A 22,364-nucleotide genomic window follows, 5' to 3' on the forward strand; every position below is an offset into this window, starting at 1 on the left:
CTGTGCCTGGCTCTACTCACTGCTCTCAGCCCCTTCCGTCACTTGTACAATCATCACATTCACTCAGGGTGAGTGTGAATCCAGGTATGTGGAGGTTATGAAGTGTATTAGTGCCTGGTAACTTCTATCATTGGCTGATAGTCACACACACACACACACACACACACAGAGAGTAATGGGACACATAACTTTACTACACACGGGGCTACTTCACTACACACTTTCATTGTGCAGGCTGCTATGATCCAGATGTGCTTCCAGAAGTGAGTTGAATCCAGCCACCAACAGCAATTTTTCCCCTCTCTGTATTTCCTGTGAGATAATTTTTCTGGGCAGCAAGAGGGGGAATGCAGAAAGTGGGCGGGGGATGTGCCCTTGCTTGAAAACAAGATGCCCCAGCCCCTGTTGACTTACCTCATCCTTGTACTTGGTGATGTATGAGTAGATCTCGTGCAGCGCACTCATGCTGTTGAACTGGCTCAGGTGTAACCGGGACTGCTCCGCCAGGTATGCACTCATGTCCTGGTCACTGATTGCTGGCATTTTAGCAATATCTGCATAATATCTACAGGGGGGTAGGAGAAACAGAATAGTGTGTCTGAAACAGGGAGAGGGGCAGGCCTCCTTGGGACTCCCCCTGAGAACACCCTGTGGGCAGACTGAAAGGTGAATACAAGGAGCCTTTTGTTTCACAGTAATAGTACTATATGGTGCTTTTCATCAATAGATCTCAAAGTGCTTTACAAAGGAGGTCAGTATCAGGATCCCCATTTTATAGCTGGGGTAACCGAGGCACAGAAAGGGGAAGGGATAAGTCACCCAGCCATCAAGAGGCAGAGCAGGGAATTGAACACAGGTCCCCCAGAGCCCATTCCAGTGCTCTGTCTAGTAGGCCACACTACATCCCCCTTAAATTAACTTCTTGTTATAATGAAGCAGTTGGGATAGTTAAAGTCAGGTGCTCACAATGATTTTCCACCTGCCATCCTCAAACCACCCACTATTCCCTTCCACGACCTTCCAAACTACCCACTTTTGCCCTCACGACCCAATATCCCCAAATCCTTTCTGCTATTCCAGTCAAAAACCCTGCCCCCGAGGTGCCGCCATATGTAACAATTTGTTTGTTTGCAGTGATTCTCTTGGAAGTTTACTGTGTCACAGAAAGCCAAAGATGGCATTTCACATTCAGTGCATACACTTGTGATAATTTCACATCCACATCTATACTGTACACATCCGTACTGAACATTTCATGAATTGCACCTTCCTCTGTGATGTATATTCAGTAGCCCTTATTACTGTGGCTAGTTGTGCTTGGAAAGGCTACTGCTCAACAGAAAGGTCAGAAACCGTTTGGGTTTTTAGTGAAAACAGATTTTGCAGAAAATGTGAAAAATGTCAGAAAACAGCTCAATGAGCCACCATGGGGTCATGACCCTGAGGCTGAGAACCCTGCTTTACCAGAATCAACAACAGAAAATGTGACTTCACCCTGACTAACGTTTCATGGCATCACGTCACCTGTACCCAGACAGCACTCAGCGTTAGCCAGAAACAGGGCAGGTAATCAAGCATTCCACTGAAGTGTTTTGACCATTGCTGTAGGAAGGATACTGGCCTAAATGAACCAGTGGACCAATAAGGTATGATAGGAGATGGAATACTTGGGTTATGGACCAATGGTCTCACCCACTCCTACATGGCCCACTGATTTGAGTGGGTAGGGCAAAAGGAAGGCATACGGGACTAGGTGGCTCATCAGTATGCTCAGCAAATTCAGGCAACTGTATAAATTGGACCCATGGGGATTCAAAGCCACGGCACCCAGACTAACAGCAGATGCATTATCCCAGCATCATCTGATGTGCTTAGCAGTCTCCTGCATTCACATGTCATCCACAGGGGCAGGACATTCTTGCACAAACCATACAAGTATATTCTGTGCTGCCCTCAATGGCAGGGGCTCCCAGTGCATGCATGGGACACCCATGTACATCTCTTCCTGAGGTAAAAGCAAGGCCTGGCCGGACTGAGGTGAGCTTTCCTGGGGAGGAGTTCAGCCATTCCCAGAACAGAAACCTACCAGGCACTGTGCTCAGGATGGCTGCCTTTAAACATTTCCCACAGGAACATGCTAATATTTGTTTCCCTAAAGATATTTTGAAAAAATTTTAGGGCAAAATGATCAAATGTACGGTCTCCATTTTTGTGTGGGCAGAAAGTAAAGTTGCAAACTCTGAGGGCCGATTGAGGTCCATTCAGCAATCAGGTTCTTAATACCTTCATAGGCTTCTCCTGCAAAACAGCACTGTCCTCGACAATCAGGCCTTGCCACTCCAAATACCTGTAAATACTGAGTGCAAACCCCACCCAAACATAGATCATAGACTATCAGGGTGGGAAGGGACCTCAGGAGGTCATCTAGTCCAACCCCCTGCTCAAAGCAGGACCAATCCCCAGACAGATTTTTGCCCTAGATCCCTCCCTCAAGGATTGAACTCACAACCCCGGGTTTAGTAGGCCAATGCTCAAATCACCTTGCTTTATCTCTCATAACCCCAGGGAAATGAAACGCCAATGCAATTCACAGTCAACATTCCGGCACTGTGATTATTAGCATCATCATCATTAGCTGAATCCAATCTCACTGAGGTGGAACAATGCTGGGTCAGGCATTTGGGTGGGAGCAGATGGCAGTGTAACACCTTCAGGAGATGAACATGAGCCCCACTCTATCCTTTGGTACTGAGAGCAGCCAAGAGCACAGGTTAAGATGCTTACGCAGGGCAGTGCCCAGCAGGGGTTCCAGCTGTACTTGGAACGGGGAGGATGGAGACTCCACAGATTCCGATAGAGCTGGAGAGTCTGACTCTTCACCCTCTAAGGAGCAGTGGAGAACAAAGGTTTGAGCAGAGAATTGCCAACAACAGCAGGCACCAAGGGATCCACTGTGCAGCTGAGAACATCAGACGTGGTTTCTCATCCGTTTCCTCTCAGATTTTTCCTTACAGGATAGAAAACACCTTCCATCCACTTCAGGACTAGGAAGGCAGAAAGCCCAAGCCTTGGGGCTCACAATTTCCAGCCATCTTCTAAATTAAAGGCCACTGAAATCACACCAAGATCCTCCAGGGCATGCTGTAGGGTTGAGTTTGCCTAGACCACGCTGTCTGAAATGCCCTTGATGGGAGGCGTGACTCCATGGCAGGTGAGGGCATGACGAGGGGGCTCCCAGGGCAGAGGCGTGCATCCATGTCTGCAGTACAAGATCTCCAGCCAAAAGGAAGCAGAGAAACCTTTCTGGATCGAGACGTATGCAGGGATGAGGGGCCACAATTGTTTTTCAGTGCACATACTGACATCTCTAATGGACCGACATCCCATGGATTGCTAATGTTCCAGCTGGATGCCTACAAGCCGAGAGATCACACCGTGCATAACAGTGACTCAGGATGCAGCCAGCCTGGAAGCAAAACTGAGTGTGACTCTCTCCTCCCCCCTTACTGCATGCTCACCCTTTTAACTCTGTTTCTTCCCTGGAGTGGCCAACTGGCAAAATGCCCTTTTTTTGCCTGGGTATCATGATGATGGACGTAACAGACAGATCTTCCATTGGGACTGCCAGGTTCAGTCAATCATCCTCCCTTCATTCAAACCCTTCCTTCTGCAAAGCTTTGCAGTGATAATCCTCCAAAGAAAAAAACTGCAGTTACACAGCAAAGCCCCACCACAGATGAGAGGTGGGAAATCCAACCTCTTAGCCCAGAGAGGAGAACCTACTCCCCACAGGGCAGTCCTGCCCTCTTCTGACCTGCTTGCGGCCTGCTGACATTTTTCTTGTGTTTTCAGTCAAATTGAGGTTCTAAGATCCTCAGGGCAGGAACCTTGTCTTTTAATTTGCTGCAAAGCACACCATGCATGCCCCTATGGAGTTATAAATTAATGGAGATGTCCTATCTCCTAGAACTGGAAGGGACCTTGAAAGGTCATCGAGTCCAGCCCCCTGCCTTCACTAGCAGGACCAAGTACTGATTATGCCCCAGATCCCTAAATGGCCCCCTCAAGGATTGAACTCACAACCCTGGGTTTAGCAGGCCAATACTCAAACCACTGAGCTATCCCTCCCCCCAATATAAATATTTAATTGGGAAAAACATTACAAGAACATTATTTAAAAGGCAAAATCAAGCAGTCAAAAGTTAGGTAATGCCAGATGTATGGTTGCCCGTGCAACTTTAATTTGGCGCTTTGTGCGGCCATCCTGTGCACTGAATGACACAGGGGTCCTGTGGGGAAAACGGAACGTGATCATGTAGTTAAAGACTAGCATTATACATACGCACAAGAAGGCAGAATTAAGGCTGCACAGGCAACTTTAAATCTGGCATTTCCTAACTTTCGAGTGTTCAGCTTTGCACCCTAAATAACTTTATGTATTTTTTGAATGTAATTTCCTAGATTTTCTTTAAAAAGACAAAGGTTAAAAAAAACGATTATGTTTGACTGTTACCACACCCAACCATACATCACAAGCAGGGTTTGAACCAGGAAATGTCAGCATTGCAGCACAGCCATCTACCACTTGAGTCACAGGACCTGCTACACCAGCTAATGACAGCAGAAGGCTATTATCCCAGAATGGGGGATGGGCGACTGAGCAAGGTGCTGGGTTGAAGGATAGTTCAGGGGGTCCTGGCCTGGTTCTCCCCCCTCATCCCCGCTATAGCTGCTCTGGCAGCACCTGGGAATCCCCAGTGTAGTGGCAACAGCTGCTGCTGCTTTGACAGTAGCCTGGGCTCTGCCTTAGAATGTTCATGTTCAACTATTATTTTAGAAGGCTCCCAAACTTTTCCTGAGGAGCAGACATGAGAGAAGAGAAATGGCAATTTTCAACACTTTGTTTCTCAGCAAAACCTGAATGGATTTTCATGGAACAAAGAAGAGGCACTTCTCTAGCCCAAGGGCTTTCTTCTTGATGAATTTCAAAGGCCTGCTGCAAACAACAGAGATTAGAGCTTTTGACAAAGATCACAAGAATCTCTTACAATAGAAAATGTTAGGCAATCTCAAGACAGACATCACTCCCAGCTCCCCTATAAACAATCATAAATGGCTGCCTCCAAATGTCAACCCCAAAACAAGGCACTAAGGGGCTCCATTAGCAGGCAGATGCCCCTGACCTCCTGAACTTTCCACTTCCTAGAAGACCACCTTCCAACAGATAGTTAGTGAGACTCTTCTGCCATCCACCTGTGGAGGATTATCTATAGAAAAATCACCGCATTAACCAAGCCCTCTTCAGTATGATGTTCTCTGTCATGCTTACAGATGCCTTTCATGACTGTGACACCAGGATTGGCATCAGATACCAGACTGATGGCAAGCTTTTCAATCTGCTGAGGCTACAGGCAAAGATGAAGACACAGAAAGTGACTCTTAATGACCTTCTGTTTGCTGATGACTGTTCCCTGAATTCCAAATCTCCGTCTGACATGTAGCAGAGTATGGACTATTTCTCTTCACCTTCTGACAATTTTGGTCTCACAATCAACATCAAGAAGACAAAAGCGATGTACCAGCCTGCACCAAGAAAGCCTTAGGTAGAGCCTGCTATCACAGTGAATGGCCAAACCCTGCAGGCAGTGGACAAGTTCGCCTACCTCGGCAGTACACTCTCACATGCAGTTCACATCAACGATGAAACCAATGCCAGAACTGCCAAAGCAAGCATGGCCATTGGCAGACACTGTGCAAATGTGTCCGAGTGCAGAGGCATTAGGCACCAAACAAAACTGAAGATCTACAAAGCCATCATGTTGCCAACTTTGACGTATGCCTGCGAAACCTGGACAGTGTACAGATATCACGTTATAAAGCTGAACCACTTTCACGTGGGCTGTCTGAGGAAATGGATGAAGATAAGATTAATCAAGTAACCCATAGTGGTATCTCTTGTTCAGTGTGCCAGAGACAGTTGAAAGCTCAAATTGGCCTGATCAGCCACTCACGTGCTCACAGAAACCAAACCAATCAATGATGTCATGGTCATCTTCGAACTCAAAGGATGAACAACAACCTAGAAGGATCACTGCATTAATCAAGTCCATGCACAATAAGGACTATGAGGTCTGTAATTTCCCCATACGCATATTGCAGACATAATGTATATACAGCATGGAGGAAGCAATGCTGAGGTCACTCACCTTTCTACCCAGCTCTTATAGTTGGGGATGTCCTTGGCATACAGTAGTTTGTTGGAGGGAGAGTCTTTCCCTAGCTTGTGCTCAGAAGTTGAGCAGGAGTCCATGAATGTCTGAGCCACCACGGATAGGCAAGCATCAGTAATACTGTTCTTGTGAATGTCAAACACAAACTGGGGGTTCTTAATCACATTCACCCAAAAACGCAGAGGTAGACTGAGGAAAGAAAGAACAGAGATGGTCACTGCAGGAAACAAGGCCCCAGACAGGAGCTAGTGCAGACAGCTTCCTGAATTTGGCAGATTCAAGCCTGAATTTGGCAGTCTTCTCCCCCAACCCCACAAAAAGATAAGCAATTTGGGGAAAACATTCATTCACCTACCGCCCCAATGGCATCCTGGACACCTGGGCTATCACACCCTCAAGCTTATCCTGAATATGGTCATTTCTATCCACTGGGCACAGTAAGAGAGAGGCCTCGGGGGAGGAACTTCTCGACCTTGTCAGCAATTTCAAAGAGGGCAGTGGTGATCGGGACTTGAGGATGCTTTGGGGTCCCTGCATCAGTTTGCTGTCAAATGACGGTTGTAGGTGCTAGGAAAGATTCCCTAATCACTACAGCCTGCCTCTGTCTGATCCAGTAGTGGTGCTGGTTAGGAATAAATCAGCTCCTATCCTGAAGCTGCCACTTCACCACACAGCTTTGGTCATAGACACTACACCCCAGTGGGGTTTGTGGGCATGGAACCAGGAATTGCAATGCCCTACCCCTCATAAAAGCCCAGGCATTACTAAACAGATGCAGCACCACACAAACAGGACACAGCTATGACCACGTGCTTGTAACATGAGGATGTCGATCTGAAGTGTTGTATGGAAGACACGGGAGGGAACTGTCCCGTTCTATTTGGCACAGGTGAGGCCTCAGCTGGTGCACTATGTCCAGTTTTGGGCACCACCCTTTACAAAAGATGTCGACAAATTGGAGGGAGCAACAAAAATGATAAAAGGTTTAGAAAACCTGACCTATGAGGAAAGGTTAAAAAACTGGACATGTTTAGTCTTGGGAAAAGATTGAGGGGGGACCTGAAAACACTCTTCAAAAATATGTTGAGGGCTGTTATAAAGAGGATGGGGATCAATTGTTCTCCATGTCCACTGAACACAGGACAAGTAGTAATGGGTTTAATCTGCAGCAAGGGAGATGTAAATTAGATATTAGGCAAAATGTTCTAGCTATAAAGGTAATGAAGCTCTGAGGTAGGCTTCCAAGGGAGGTTGTGGAACCCCTTTCATTGTAGGTTTTTAAGAAAGGGTTAGACAAAAACCAGTCAGGGATGGCCTAGGTATACTTGGCCTGCCTCAGCATAGGGGGCTGGACTTGATGACTAGAGCCCTGCAAATCTGTGGATATCCACAGACCTTACATCCACGGGCCATGTTTGCGGATCGGATGCGGATACAAATTTTGTATCCATGCAGGGTTCTATTGATGACCTCTCAAGGTCCCTTCCAGCCCTACATTTCTGTGATTCTAAGATGGGGGCCAGCAAAGGTCTAGCATCATGTAGACTCAACTTTAGTATTCCTCATAGGCCAAGTCACACAGGAGAGGAGGAAGCCAATGACAGGAGGCGCTGATGGTTCCCAGGTACTCCCCTCCTATGGATGTAGGCATTCACTCTACATTAGGAGTTTTCCCCTCCCTTGGGTTATTGTAGCTATCTGGGGCACGGGTGCTGGTGGAGGACAATCTACAAACCTCACATACCCAGGGCCTAGGGAGGGTGTGCCTGGAATTTACATCAGTGAATGGTGTTTTTAATGCATTCCCTCTGAAGTAACTCCAACATTGCAGGGGCTCCTAAAGATTTTGTATGGCATAGGGGTCTGGGAGAGACTTTGCTTTGGAATAGTTCCCTGCTGGCCCACAGCCACAATGGGGTCTTCAAGGATCCTAAAGGAAGGCCATCACAGTATTCTTCCTCTCTTTCCTGTCCAACTACCACCTCCCAAGTGAGTCATCTCCATTCCAAGTCCTCTGGGTGTCCTTCCCCTCCCCTTTCCTCCCACACACTCATAACTCCAAATCCCACCTTATCAGAAAACCAAAGCTTCCACAGCCCATTGATCAAAACCTCAGGAGTCCCGTTTAACCCCTCGGAACACTGCTACTGCCTCGGTTCCTAGGACCGGCTCAGCTATCTGCTCCCATTCCATAGGAGCGGGTTCCATTCCCATGGAACAGCCATTGCTTATGCCCAGACCCTATGGCTTATGCCAAATTGTGCAACATCTCCTTCCCCCCTCAGCTGATCCTTTCTAAAACCCCTCGCGGAACTTTACAAAGGTCCCAGACAGGCTCATGTGGGAGGAGAATTGTTGGGCTCTTTAAGGGACTCACTAGGGCATTTATTATCTGAGGAAAACGTAGGCTACATCAGATATTGAGATAGCAAATCTATGAATCAGATGGGCTCACAGCAAGCGAGGGGAATCCTGGCTAGTGACAGACCACGTGCTTGCTCACAGCACATATGCATGCCCCTCTTCTATTCTATCCTTATATCACACGCCTTTCAGTAGCATCTAACTCCCATTAGAAGGTCCTCAGCGATCGATCCCTGGTATAAAACCCCTGAGAGCCCCTCCTAAGCTTCCCTATGTCATCAACAATGCTTTTGTCTAAGATGCCAAATCTGGGCTCCCCGGGACTCTTATAATGAGGGTGCCGGATGCACATACATATTTCAATCCGTGAAGGGAGCGGCCTCAAGAAATCAGCTCCACACATCGAATTAGCGCCCAGAGATAAGCGTGAACATTAGTATGCAGGAGCCTGCATCCCAGGCCCTGTGGAACTGGGCCCCCCCACCAACTCCTTCCTTCCTTTAATATAGAAAGCAGAGTTATAAATCAGTTCCGAGTGCTTCCGCACTCTCATATCTCCATTTAAAAATGTTTCTTTTCCTACCCTGCTAATTGCCGACAGTTACTGAACTATACAAAAGCAATTTGGCTGCCATTTAACAAATGCCAGACATGGGAACGTATGTACTCGTTGCCAGTAGCGGCAAGGAGATCAGAGAGATGAAATCAGCGAGGCAGCAGAAAAGAAGAATGCCGGGCGAGGGGGGAGTTGTGGAGAAGCGAAGCCTATACCCGGTGGAGTGCTAGCCCCATCACATTGTTCATGGAGATCTCATCAGCACCTGCCCCCCTTTCCTGGAAGTGATTAGCAAGCCTGCTGGGTCGGTTCTTCAGGCTTGGCTAGGGACGATGTGTGTGTGGTATTACACTATCTTCATTACGACATGCTTGGCTATGTGGCAGGCTGGAGTGCACATCACAAACACTGGTAGGACGGGTGGTACGAAAATATAGCCTAGGGTTTGCAAAGGTGCCTAGGGAGCTAGGAGCCCACATCCCATCAATCTCCAGGTGAGCTGGACATTTAACTGCACAGCCCAGCCATACTTCAATCATGGAGCACCTAGTACTTCAGGATATGATGTTTATGGGAAGGGTGGCATTGCTGGGACTACTTGTTATAGCAGAATGTGCCTGCGACTCACCCACACCAAGAAATACTGGTATACAAGTAGGCCCTACGTTTCCAGCTGACCCAGGTCACTTTTAGTGTTAATCTGCCTTGGCTGAGGTTGACATAACCAAATTTCACCTCAGAAGCTTGGAGACATTCATTAGCTGTGATAGCACAAATGGGAACGGCTGACACCTCTCCCTCCCCCGGCACCTGCCCAATTACCAGTTACTCTTCCAGGTGTGCCTGACGTCATAATCGTTGATCTGATGTTTGTCGGCTTGTTCGTCCAGAAAGTCGAACATGTACTTGATGGCCAGGGGCAGGGCGCTCCCGCGGTGTGCCGTGCTGAAGATGGTCTCAAACAGGTCATCGACGAACTTCTGCAAGGTGCCCTGGAGATGAGAAAGGGGGAGTGGCTGCTCAGTACTGCCCAGAAAGTCATGCATTGGAAGAAAGGAGAAAGCAATGGGGCTAGCCATCCATTTCAGATATTAACATCACTGCTATCACCAGTAACAGTCTATCATCCGAGACGGGGCTGTGGGGAGGAGGCCCGAAGCCAAAGGAGGTATCAAGGAAATCAGTGGAACCACACTGGTCCTTAATGGGGAGAATACACTGTGGTGACAAGAAGATCTCACAAGCCTGCGTCAGAGATTCTGGGATGTTGTCTGGCATCATAACACAAGCCACTATGTGTCTACCCCAAAAGATAAATATATTGTGCTGCTTTACAGCATGGCATAGTCCCTCCTTCATGGTCACAGCCCTGTCTGAATAATGAGGGAAACCCATTTGGATGATTCATTTTTTTATGGCGCTGTATTGTTTGGTTACTGGATTCCAAAGATAGATGTGGTCGTGGCTTTTAACCCCTGGTTAGCAGAACTCGACTTGGAAACCCAACTGAAAGGAACTATTGGAGTTAACTAATCAAATGAAAAATACCATATAGACCAAGTGACTCCCATTAGGGTGTCTGAGTCCTTCACCAACATTAATGAATTTACCCTGAGCTCCCCTATGAGCTGGGGAAGTATTATCCCCATTATACAGATGGGGAACACAGACACATGAGTGCTAAGTGAACCTGGATCTCCTGAGTCCTGATTCAGTGCTGTAGCCTACCCTTCCTCTCTAGGTCAGTCTCAGACATACAGCAGGTGCTGTGCTGCAGAAGGTTTTGAGCATGCCCAGGTAAGATGTACTTGCCCTGATGCCAAATGTATGAAGTACATCATCATTATTTCTTCACTGAGCACCTCAAAAGTGTGCTAGGCACTATACAAAGAAACAAGACACGGTCCCTGCCCCCGAGACATTACAGTCTGATGTCTCTGATTTGCTGCCAAATGCACCAGGTCCATCCCAGATAGAATGCACCTGCTGTGTTATTGACTACATTAGCTCGTCGTGGGCAGAACACATTTGATTTGCTTCTGAATGTTCCAGGTTTGTTCTACCATGCCACTGAGCTCCACAGAGTGCCACTGGAAATATAACAGCAGTGCAGGTCACCAGTAGCGAAGGAGTTAAAGTCCATAGCCGACTGCTACAGTTGATGGTGGGGCTTGGTTTGGAGGAGAAGGAATACCGTATAGCATGTGTATCTCAGCTCCTGCAATTAACAGGGGGTCCCTCCCCTCAAAGCACAGCAGTAGGATTTTGTCTGCCTCTCCTATTGACCGTACATGTGGCAATGGCAGAATTTAGAGCATTTGTGTCCTAAGCTATCCCAGCCCCTCTTTTGCAAATGCAAAGAACTGGTAAAATGATAACATCTCTCATCACTCGAACAACGAGCACTAGGGAAATCAGTGTTTGCAGCAACTGCAGGATGGGTGGAAGCTTTGCTTCTTCAACAGCCTGGCAGCAAAACTGGGCTTTGCAGCTATTTGCTTGGCCAGATGTAATCAGTGCTGCAAGTGCTTGGTTAGGTGAAGAGACAGCAGGAATGGAGGTTGAGCCCTACGGTGGAGCTTAGCACTGGTGGGGGCTGAGTCTGAAGATAGCAGGTCAGGGTTATGTGGTGGACTATGGAGACAACAGGGGCGGGGCAGAGCCACCTGGTGGAACTCAAAGGCAACAGGACAGATGGGGCACATTTTGAATCCTGCTTGATGCAGCTGTAACAGTGGGAGGTACAAACTTCTGGGGCCAAGCTGCTGGGAGATCAGAGAAAGGGTAGGTCACGGTAGCTGCATGAACCTGATTCCAGACTGCTCCCTGGCCATAGGCGATATTGAAGGCATTTAGCTAGAATTGTCTGTATTTGACCTGTACTGTAACCAGGCAAGGAAGCTGGTTGGCTGGCACAATCAAGGGGACCCCAGGAATGGTTCCCAGTTAGCACCCTCATCTCCAACCTCACCTCCCCCTTTGAATGCAACCAGGCATCCTTGCTTCCCGGTGCTGTACCTTGGTGGCCAACAGACGGGTCAGATAGATCTCGGACACCATCTTGCTGCCCCGGTCTCCCTCCCGCTGGTCCATGTGGTCATGATTCTTCACTAGGTGCCAAAGCTTGGTACCACTCTCCAGGTCGGGCGTGATCATGGGGGTCCGTGAACGTAGACTGTCGGGGCTGCTGGCTGTCCGGAGCATGCTCTCTGTGGGAAAACCAAACATAATGGGAACTTCCCTTCCCTCCTGTCTGCTTGCCCTCTACCTCCCTTCTCTTCGCCTGGAGACAGGTGTCCACAGAACAACCACACCCACAATCTGGCCTCTTGCTTTAGTCTTAGCAGACAGAATGGTCCCTTCCAACCAGGGTGGAGGCACACTGGCAGGACAGTGTGAGCAAAGTTGCTCTGCAGATTCTTGTACTGTTCCTGTTCTGGGGTGCACAAAGGACTTCAGGCTACAAGCTGCCAATGCAGCACCTCTTGTGCACCTGAAATTCACTTACACAAACCTTCCTTGACTCGGATGTCCCTGTGCCTATCTGAATTTGCAGCCTGTGTGTTCGCTGTCTAGGAAGGGAGATCCCTTAGCAGCGCTCCCTGTTTGCCCCAGATGTACATTTCAACCGTGTACCACGTTGCACCAATAAAGGAGAAGGACACGTGGTTACCGGAGGCTGTGCTCATTGTTTGGATGGAGCCCAGAGCGAATGGGAGGGCACAAGAGAGCTGGGAAGTTTGGTGGTGCTTGTTTCAATACATCATGCATGCTGTAGTCTGCCTCCTTTTCTGTTCTGTGCTTTGCGTACACACTCCCATCCCTGGCTCATCCAGAAGGGCTGTTCCTGTTGGCTCCAGAGAGCAGGCTGTGGGATTTCCTCCACACTCACCATATCTGCTGAGTGACTTGGTGAAGGTGGAAGAGTTGGAGATGTTGTATGCCGAGTTCTGCTTGGGCACCAGTGCCACAGAGGAGCCATCAGTCACCTAAAGGCAGAGCAGAGTGACCAGAATGTGACTCATGGAGATGCACAGCAAGGTTCTGCACAGCAAGGGAAATGCAAACCAGAACCACCCTTCTCCACCGACTCCACACAACAAAGCCTCTGGGGGTAGCAAGGCCTTGGATCTAAGTGATTTCAATGGGAATCCCAACAGCTGCCTTGAAATTCAGATAAGATAGTAGGGGTCCCTGATCTGGCCCTTCACTGACCCTTGGGAAAGGAGAGGGTTCCTCAAAGCCTTGATGCAGCCCTGAAACAATCTTCTATCCCGTTACACACACACCGTGAAGGCCTCCGGCTGCAATCCTATCCCTCCATCTGGGAAGCACTAAATGGGATGCTCATCAGAACCAATAGATGCTGTTCCCTCACTCGCTGGTGGGTTTGCTGGGCAGGGAGATGAGCAGCTTCATCTCCACTCTGTGAGGCTCACAGGTGTTACCCGCCATCCCCAGAGATCAAAACACTGGGTAGTGAACCTAAGTCTCCAGATGCCAGCCCAGAGCAGTGGCCATTAGGCCCGCTGGCCTGGTCTCCCTGCAGCACTAGAAGTGAGGGATGTGGCTAGCAGCCAAACCCAGTTCCTACAACCTGCTAGAGAAGAGCATTAAACCTCCAGGTACCCAGGCTAGGCCAAGTTCCTTGACAGCTGGCAACTGCCCACTGCCCTACCCTAGTGGTTTACCCCGGTGGGCGACCGGACCTGGTAGTGAGCGAGGGTGTTGAGCCTTTTCCAGTCATTGTCTATCTTTGTGGTCACGTCTTCATCCTGCAGAATGATTCGGGCCATCCTGCCCTGCCGCCACTCTGCACCAATGAAAGAGAAAGACAGGGAGTTAGTGGCACTCTAGATGGGACACAAAACGAAGGGGAAGGGAAGAGGGAGAGAGAAGGAGCCCTGGCACAAACAGGTAGGAAGCTGCTCCTTCTAAAGAGTATCTAATGCACTGGGCGTGTCGCTGTTTAAAAGCCATTTCTAAGCACCCAAGTGAAGAAACTGGGCATCAGTTTGGGTCCGGCATCACTGAGGTAACTTTACTCTACTCTCCATCCTCCTGCCCCTGGCTGGGAATGGGATGGGTCACCATTTCTGGTCTCCTCTGCTCTAATCTCAACCCACTGCCAGGAATGCAGATCACAAACCAACCCAGAGATGTCTCCAACCCACCGCCCTCCAGTTGTTACAATGCACAGTTTTATTCCCCAGGTTCCTCCCATCTTTGTTGTCACTGTGACGATTCCTCCGTAGTTTGCAGCCGTTGCTCTGAGGTCAAAGCCACTAGCACCAGAACCCCATCCAAAGGGACTGAATGGTTCCTCCCCTGCTTTGGAGCCCCAGTCAATGCTCCTTTCAAACCATTCCCCGGGGTCGCTGTTGGGAAATGTGTGGCTCTCCCACCCTCTCGGGGGTCCAAAAACATAATCTCTGCTACACAGCCTGTCTTGGGCAGCCTGGAGGACAGGAGTCCAGGCCTCGGAATTGCAGTCAGGTTTCCTGCTTGCCAGCGTGGAGCATTTAACACCAAGCTGTTTCCGTCACACACACTGCTGTGTGTACCTTGCATACTGAACAGCTAGCCCGTAGCTACTGGATACACGTTCCCCATTGTTACGCAGTGGTGGATTAAGACAGGATCAAATGCAATGGTCATTCTGGGCCATGTGTTCTACAGGACACCTGCATTGGGTGCTCTGCCTCCACCTTCTATGGAAACACTCAGACTAGCTTGAGGCCCCTCACATCAAGATCTTCCAGTTGACATTGATGCTCCTTCTGTCCTACCCATATGGCAAATGCCTCTGTCTCTTAATCTCACCCAGGTCCATGTCTCCTGCCTTGGGTCTCTGGGAGTAGGGCACGCCCTTGTAGACGGCATCTAGCAGCTTCTCCTTCACCTGTGTGATGGTGTCGCAATTCAGAACCTTGACGGGAATCTCGGGGGCATTCTCATTCTCAGGGTTCACGCAGTTCAGCGTCTGTGCAGCACAGGGAAGCAGAGAGACTTGTGTGATGGGACGCACCTCACCTTTGGCCAGGAACATATAGCCAGGGGCACAGATCACACAGCTGTCCACTGGCTGTGCCTCCACATCCAGGGGCAGTTAGTTTTGAGGAGTGGCAGCTCTGAAGCATTCCCCTGACCCCAAAGCTGAATATAATTAACCCCCTCACCCCCGGAATGCAGAGAGATATCAACAAGGGGATCCCCGCAGCCAGCAAACTAGAACAAACCCACAGAACAGTGCAATCCTGAGCCACACCCACGCCTGGACGTATTCCAGAGAAGGTGGAGTAGGAGAAATCCCTGTCCCCACCTTCTGGAGAGCACAACATGGGACAATCAGCAGTTCCAACTTCACAGATGTTTTGATGGGACAAAGCAATAGATGGTGCTTCAGAGAGACTACTCCTACATAATCGTAGGGCTGGCCTACACTAGAAAATGAGGCTGGATTAACTAAATCAGGCAGAGGTGTGAAAAATCCAAGCTCCTGAGTGGGGGAAGATGGATTTCCTATGCCAATAGGAGAACCCCTCCTGTCTACACTGAAGCGCTACAGTGGCCCAGCTGTGCCACTAGAGCGTTTTAAATGTAGACAAGCCCTTAGCTATGAATGGTAAGAGCTCAATGCATGTTCTGTGGATAATAGGCAATAGAAGGGTGACCAATGCCCCGCCCCCACACTTCCAAAGCAATCCAACTGAAGATAAGCAGGGAGGAGTCAGCACTGGGTTTAGTTATGGGAAGGGTTTTACTGAATCACCCAGAGGGGGTTGGACAGACAAGGCAATCAAGGTGGGTGGGGTGGGAGGAGGTGAGAGCTAATAACTAATTCCAGGCTCTGAAAAGAAGGAAGAAGATATATACCTGCAGCCATCTCTGTCCTTTGCAAGGACACCCTCATCCCACCCCAGAAAACCCATCGGCTGGTTGGTCCAAGCCCCTGACCATAATGGGCTACGCTCAATAGCATCTCCTTCCCCCTCCATCTCTGTCAGGGCCCCAGGGTGTGTCAATGCACTGCATCCATCCATCCAAGAGGGGGGCTGACCTGCGCTCAGCTCTCTCAGCTCTCCTGTGATGGCGAGCCCTGTCTTGCCTCACCCACCCTCCCCAGCCCAGGACACGTGAAGAACAACGCGGTCAGGGTAAGAGGCACTACCAGGGATGCTAGAGAGAGAAAAATGAGACACGAACTGCCCTCTGCAAAGTACCTTGGGCGCCTCAAAGACCTCGTTAAATAGCTGAACCTAGGGGTCCTGGCAAGAACCAGTCCTGGGCGAGGCTCCCGCTTGCACTAACCAGCATTTTGTAGTCAATCTGCTGCCGGATCAGCTTGTCTTCGCTCAGCGAGTAGCGGGCCTCTCCGGTGATGGCGTCAATGGGTCCCTTTTCCATCTGCTGTTTGATGGCACAGTACAGCATAAAGAGAGGCTCTCCAGCACACTCCTGTGGGGTAAAGGGAGAGGTGAGAAACCACCAGACACCAACCCTAACCCTTCAAGGAAGCCCTCAGCTAGTGCAAGGAGAAGCAGAATGCAGGAGTCTGCCATGTTCAATCACCAGTGTGTGGCTTTATAAATACTGTCCCCAGCACTTGCCAAGATAGTCCCAGGCTACCTTTCTGCAGTTCTGTTACCAATAGCAAACATGCTATGTTGCCAAATGCTTTGGGGAGCATTAGCTATAAAATACTGCCCTATGTGTGCACAAAAATGACCTGTGCTGTGATCTCAACAGCTGGGGCAAATGGAGGCAATTTACCTCCTTTTATCGCCCTCAGAACCAGCTGCTGTTTGTTTCATTGCACAAGTCCCTAGTTTATTTTTTAGTTACAATCATAACGCCTAGCCCATTCCCACAATGCTTTCCAGCCATTCTCTGCCGAACCCTGCTCAGGTAGGAGTGAGCCCATTTTACAGGTGGGGAGATGCAGGCAGAGAGGTTAAGCTCCAGGTCAGACAGTGAGTCAGCAGCAGAGCTAGTCTGTGCTCAGAGCACCCCTCTAAATCTGATCTGGGTGAGCTCTGTCAGCCATCTTGGGTTTTCTGAGCTTGTGGAATATGATCGATGGCCTGAACTGGCCAAAGGAAACCACCCACGAACTGGACACCCTGCCAAAGAGGGCAGGGAGGGGTAGCATCACGGACCCCACCCAAGGATTACAAAGCGGGAGAACCAAGGATTACACCCTTAGCTTCCTTTGAGAGGCCAGACTCAGGTGGGCAGAAGGATAAATAGGCAACGCTGATATTATGGCAATGGGGCCCACAGCCAGATTCAAGAGACAGAATGATTAAGAGGCCAACTCACTACCAACAACCTCTTCCGCTGGCTTCTCAGTGGAGGCTTGGGCTGAGTGATAGGGTTTCCTTCAATTCACCCAGTCACGTGGCCACCCACGTTGCCTGCTTAGGAAGCAGGGCATGTCCTCACTGTCAAACAACGGGCTACCCAACTCCTCTGCAACCCTTCAGCCACCACTGCCCCATAAAGAGGGGCGGGGGAGACAAATGGAAATGAGCATTACTACAGGACAGTGATGCATGAAAAGGGGCCACAATGGAAAATGTATTAAACTGCAACATTCTTGAAAAAAACAAGGCCAGGCCAAGGGTATAGGTACGGTACCATCGCGCGCCAAGGGTTCTAGGGGAGGGGTGGAGTGTGAGGGGGGATGGGATGGAAATGTACCAGGGTCAGGGCAAATGGAAGTAGTGAGGAGATGAAAGGGGGACTGGGAGAGCAGGGACGTGGGAGTGGGGGAAACGAGAGAGCCAAGTCCCACAGCAATGACACTGCTAACACAGTGCCCCACAACTTGAACCTTCCCTCTGAACTGCATGTGCCTCCCAGAAGCAGGCTTTACCCCAACCAAACAGGGACAGGAAGAGGGGCGGAGGGGCAAGAAAAAAATCCAACAGCTTCCACCCAACCAGCACCGCCCCCCCAACCCGTCCACCTTACAAATAAATTGTACTTTGGTGCAAAGTGCGGCTGCTCTCCCTGTCACCATATGCTGTTAGCATCTCGTTAGCATCTGTGGTAATTAAAGAGACAGCTGCTAACGAGCAGGAACAGGCATACATCATCCCCAGACCTTCCGACAACACGCCTGTCTTTGAAATTATGTTTCATTTGCAAACTTGGCTTCATTAAGTCAGCTTGGAAAAGAGAGAGAGAGGGAGAAAGAGCCCCAGTGTGGGTGCCGTGCTGTTTATTAATAGCTTCCTCGTAACGCAAAAGCAAAATAATGACCGTAAACCAACAAGCCCGCTCAGCAATTCCATTCCAGCCGGCGGAGACGCGCCTGCCTTTCTAGTTCACTTTCTTTGCCTGCTTTCATGAGAGTAAAGAAAGGGAGTCACTTCCTTTGATTGCTTATAAAAGCTCCTGTAAAACTCCCAGCCAGGGGAAAGTGACACAGATGAAGAATAAATTGGAGCAGGCTTCATGGTCACATCTCGTTTATCTGCTCCATTCTCAACACGCAGTTTTCTCCCTCTCGCCAGCAGTCCGGCCCCACTCTCTACAGGAACCCGCTGCCATAGCAGATTGCTTTTTAAAAATGTCACCCCTGAGCACTGACCCATTTCGTTTTCCAGCCCAGTGAGGCTCTGAAGATCCCCCTTTTGAAAGAAAATGAATGTGGAATGCGGGGCTTTCTGTATGCAAAGGGGTGGAGAGACATTAACTAATTAACCAATTTGATCCTTTAAAGCAAGTTTAGCACTCTGGAACGGTGACAGGTTGTCAGCCTAGAGGAAGCAGTACAGCCCAGGCAACTGCAGTACGAGCTTCCTCCACCTAGGCCTGCAGAGACCCCCTCTAAAAATGACAGGTATGTCCCTATAGTCCATTCAATCCTTGGCTTCTCTGCCGAGCTCTCCAGCAAGGGGAAGCAATTAGTGCCAATCATGGTGGGTTTTCCACACTGCAGACCCCTGTTCTCTTGCAGCTGGACTGACACCACCTGATCATTTCACACAGGTCACCATTAGATGGGCCATTAGATGGGAATGATTTTTGGTCTCTCCCTGCCACAATCAAATATAAGAGGTGAAAGGCTCTGTGGCCTATTACCAATGGCCCTATGCCAGACAGTTCTCCCCTTCCCATTACTCTTTCTGACTAACTCTCTGGTCCATTCCAAGCAGAAGCAAAGATGACAGACAGCGCCCAGACTGGTTGCCATCTTACTGTGGAGCTGGAGTGCATGACCCCCGGGGTGATCTGAAAGGAATCCACAATGCACTCCCACTGCTGTGAGATAGCGACCAGTGATCTGGAGCCAGTGCCCAAGAGAGCCAGCAATCAGCTGTTTGCAGCAGATCCCATTCTCAATGTCAGCGGAACCCTGCAAAGCATCCCGAGGGACAGACCTGAGACAGGCCACCTATATGGTTACACTATCCTGAATGGAGGAAAGCATTGCCACCACTTTTCACCTCCTCCCAACCAGGTCGGAGAGAGGGATGCTAGCCAGAAACTGGTGGGGGGGTTTTGACCTTGACCAGATGGTTCCCTTAGGAGCTCCCTACAATTCCAGATTGCTACAGAAAGCAAAATAAAAGAGGGGCCCAGGGACACCCCAGTGTGGGATCTCCTCTCTGAAACGTACCCAATGATGTGCCGCCCCGACAGCACAGAGGGCAGCCTGGCTCTAGAATGCAATTCTGCCCAAGCTTTGAGCTGCACCACTGCCAGCTCTTAGTGTGTCTGTGAAAAAGTTACAAAGGAAAATGCTCCTGGAGAAGTTCCCTCGCAGGAGCAAGACAAGCTGCAGGAAGGAGGCGTGTAAGGGAATGTTTGTATGGCGCATACATTTGCATGGGGGGAGGGGGGGGCGGGGGAATAGGCCCTAGGCAGTCTGAGCCAAACCAGCAAATGCTCACAGTGTCTTACTGACGAGATTTAGCTCATCAGGCACCTAATACCGTGCATTTTTCAATGCTCATCTCTATTTTTTTCCCTTCTGCCTTCCCCTGAGGTATCTCATTAAGAGTCTGATGAATGTTGCTGCAGGGCCCTATGAAAGCACCAGGCCTTGCTGATTCTACTGCTGCCGCCTGTCCCCATTTCCTCCTCAAGAGGCAGGGCCAGGAGACACCTAAGCAGGAGGAGAGAGGAGCTCTGGGATCCTATCCTAGAACCGGTTTAATTCTTACACTGGGTGGAGCTAGACACCTGCACTGCACTGTGAGAAACAACACGCAATTTCCCAGTTGTGTATGAGGACTGGCCAGCTTGCTTTGCTCATCTGAGTCACATGCTGCCAGATCGCTCTGTGAAGCCGCATCTCTAGGTGCTAGCCACCATGGGAGTTCCCAGGGGGTGCATCCACCCTGCTAGACTGTGGGCACAATGCACGCAGGCATGGGGGGCAAATGCGTCTGCCAGCGAGTGTACAAATTGCATCCTGCTCACTGCACTCCTGCTGTCACTGGTCATACGTGCTCCTGGAAGCTCTTCTTGGGGGAAAGCCAGAGACAAGAGGTCCTGCCGTCTATGGCTTTGCACCAGATCAGCAGCTCACATCAGCTGAAGACACCGGTTCAACCCCTGCTCAAACAAAAAGGGCATCAGGGTCCTTCCAGGGCAGTTGTTTCTGAGAAGTGTCCTAGCAGCTGTGCACACAAAACGGCTAGCCCCGCCGCATGCCTAATTTACATGCGCAATTACCACTACTTGGTGCAAGGCATATGTTTCCCTACTGGCGAACTATCTGCTGCAATACCTGTTCCATCCACCTCTGGGGTTTTCTCTCCCTGCCACCTGCAAGCCTCACCTCACAGAATCACAGGAATTACATGGCTCTAGCCGCGGGTCCCACCCATTCCATCTCCCTGAGATTAAGGCCGGAGCAGTCCCTATCAGACACATCTTCTAGGGTTTTGTCCAGGCTAATTTTAGGTGTCCCAAGCAAGCAATGAGACTTCCACCGCTTCTCCTGGGTGACTATCTCTCAGCCTAACAGATCTCACTGCCAGCAAGTTTGTCCTGGTAATCTGCGCACATTTTCCTTAATTATGCCCCCCGGTACTGCCCTAAATAATCCTTCTTTTCACTGTTCTTTAGACCTGGGAGATTGCATCCGCTCCCGCTGCCAAACATCTCCATACAGAGGAGATGTTCCTGGCCCCTCCCCAACTCTCTCTTTTCCTCTTAACTTCTTCCTGGGAGTCATGCCCTAGGACAGACAGTGAGTGAATTGACTCAGAGGAGCTTTCAAATCAGACAACAATGTATCGAGGTGTCAGCAAGGAGGGCAAAGCACACACAGGACATCGGCTCAGCATGGAGGCTGAAACAGCCAGACCCTGAACTGCCCGTTCAACTCCCAGCAGGATTAGTTGAGCCCTTCACCCTATATGGAATACAATTTGCCTACCTCAGTAGCTCACTCTGTGGGTTTCATCTGAACGAGACCAGCTCCTGTATGCCCCACGCACGCAGCCAGCAACCCGTCGTTAGAATACGCACAGTTACATGCACAGAAACGTGAGAGCCTTTGCAACCCCCTTCGCTCACACAGTGGCACTTACTTCATGAGCAAAGAAGCAGCTAGATGCATCGCTGGGCATTAGCATGTCCAAGCAGTGCAACGGCACGCACACTCACAATTACACGAGCAAATCAGCTGCACAGATGCACTCAATTGTATTTTACAAGAGCAAATCATTTCCAAAGGTCTGGCCCCCGGAGATCACCTGCCACTTTCCCCAAAGTGTGAGTCTGTCCCAGTGTCTCTGGCTCCCGTGCTGTGGTGACAGGGCCAGCTCCAGGCACCAGCTTAACAAGCAGGTGCTTGGGGCAGCCAAGGGAGAGGGGCGGCACCTGCGGCAATTCGGGGGTGGTGTGCCCCTGAATTGCCGCCGCCGATCGCGGCTTTTTTTTTTTTTTGCTTGGGGCGGCAGAAATGCTGGAGCCGGCCCTGTGTGGTGAGGGGCACTAGGCATGGATCGTTCGCTGCCTGCATTTATAAAGCCCTTTGAAACCCCTTGCGACGCAAAGGGTGATGCGCAAATGCAAACCCACGGAGTGAGGAGGACATGGCGGGTTTTTAAAGGCGAAAGCTCACTCCTCTCCTGCCGTGGGAAAGCGACAGACACTGTACCGATATATTTTTATAGATATGGGCCATCCCTAGACAGAGGCACAACGCCAAGTGCATGTAAGTGATATTATAAATCACCTCTCATTGG

The 22,364-nt window shown here is 49.8% G+C and overlaps 1 protein-coding gene across 5 annotated transcripts in view; it reads right to left on the reverse strand.

Annotated features, from left to right (window-relative positions):
- Positions 1-22,364, reverse strand: part of PLXNA1 (plexin A1) — a 327,351-nt gene that overhangs the window by 12,091 nt on the left and 292,896 nt on the right. For 4 of the 5 annotated variants that reach the window (XM_034777199.1, XM_034777200.1, XM_034777198.1 and 1 more), the window contains exons 24-31: positions 16,462-16,608; positions 14,974-15,133; positions 13,842-13,963; positions 13,043-13,139; positions 12,169-12,359; positions 9,973-10,142; positions 6,207-6,419; positions 415-565 (exon numbers count right to left, since the gene is read on the reverse strand). In XM_034777199.1, coding sequence (XP_034633090.1) covers positions 415-565; positions 6,207-6,419; positions 9,973-10,142; positions 12,169-12,359; positions 13,043-13,139; positions 13,842-13,963; positions 14,974-15,133; positions 16,462-16,608 — 1,251 coding nt within the window. The remainder of the gene's footprint in view (positions 1-414; positions 566-6,206; positions 6,420-9,972; positions 10,143-12,168; positions 12,360-13,042; positions 13,140-13,841; positions 13,964-14,973; positions 15,134-16,461; positions 16,609-22,364) is intronic. The other variant, XM_034777202.1, reaches the window with a different exon arrangement.

The sequence above is a fragment of the Trachemys scripta genome, chromosome 7 (genome assembly GCF_013100865.1).
Source record: "Trachemys scripta elegans isolate TJP31775 chromosome 7, CAS_Tse_1.0, whole genome shotgun sequence".
NCBI classification, from domain to species: domain Eukaryota; kingdom Metazoa; phylum Chordata; order Testudines; family Emydidae; genus Trachemys; species Trachemys scripta.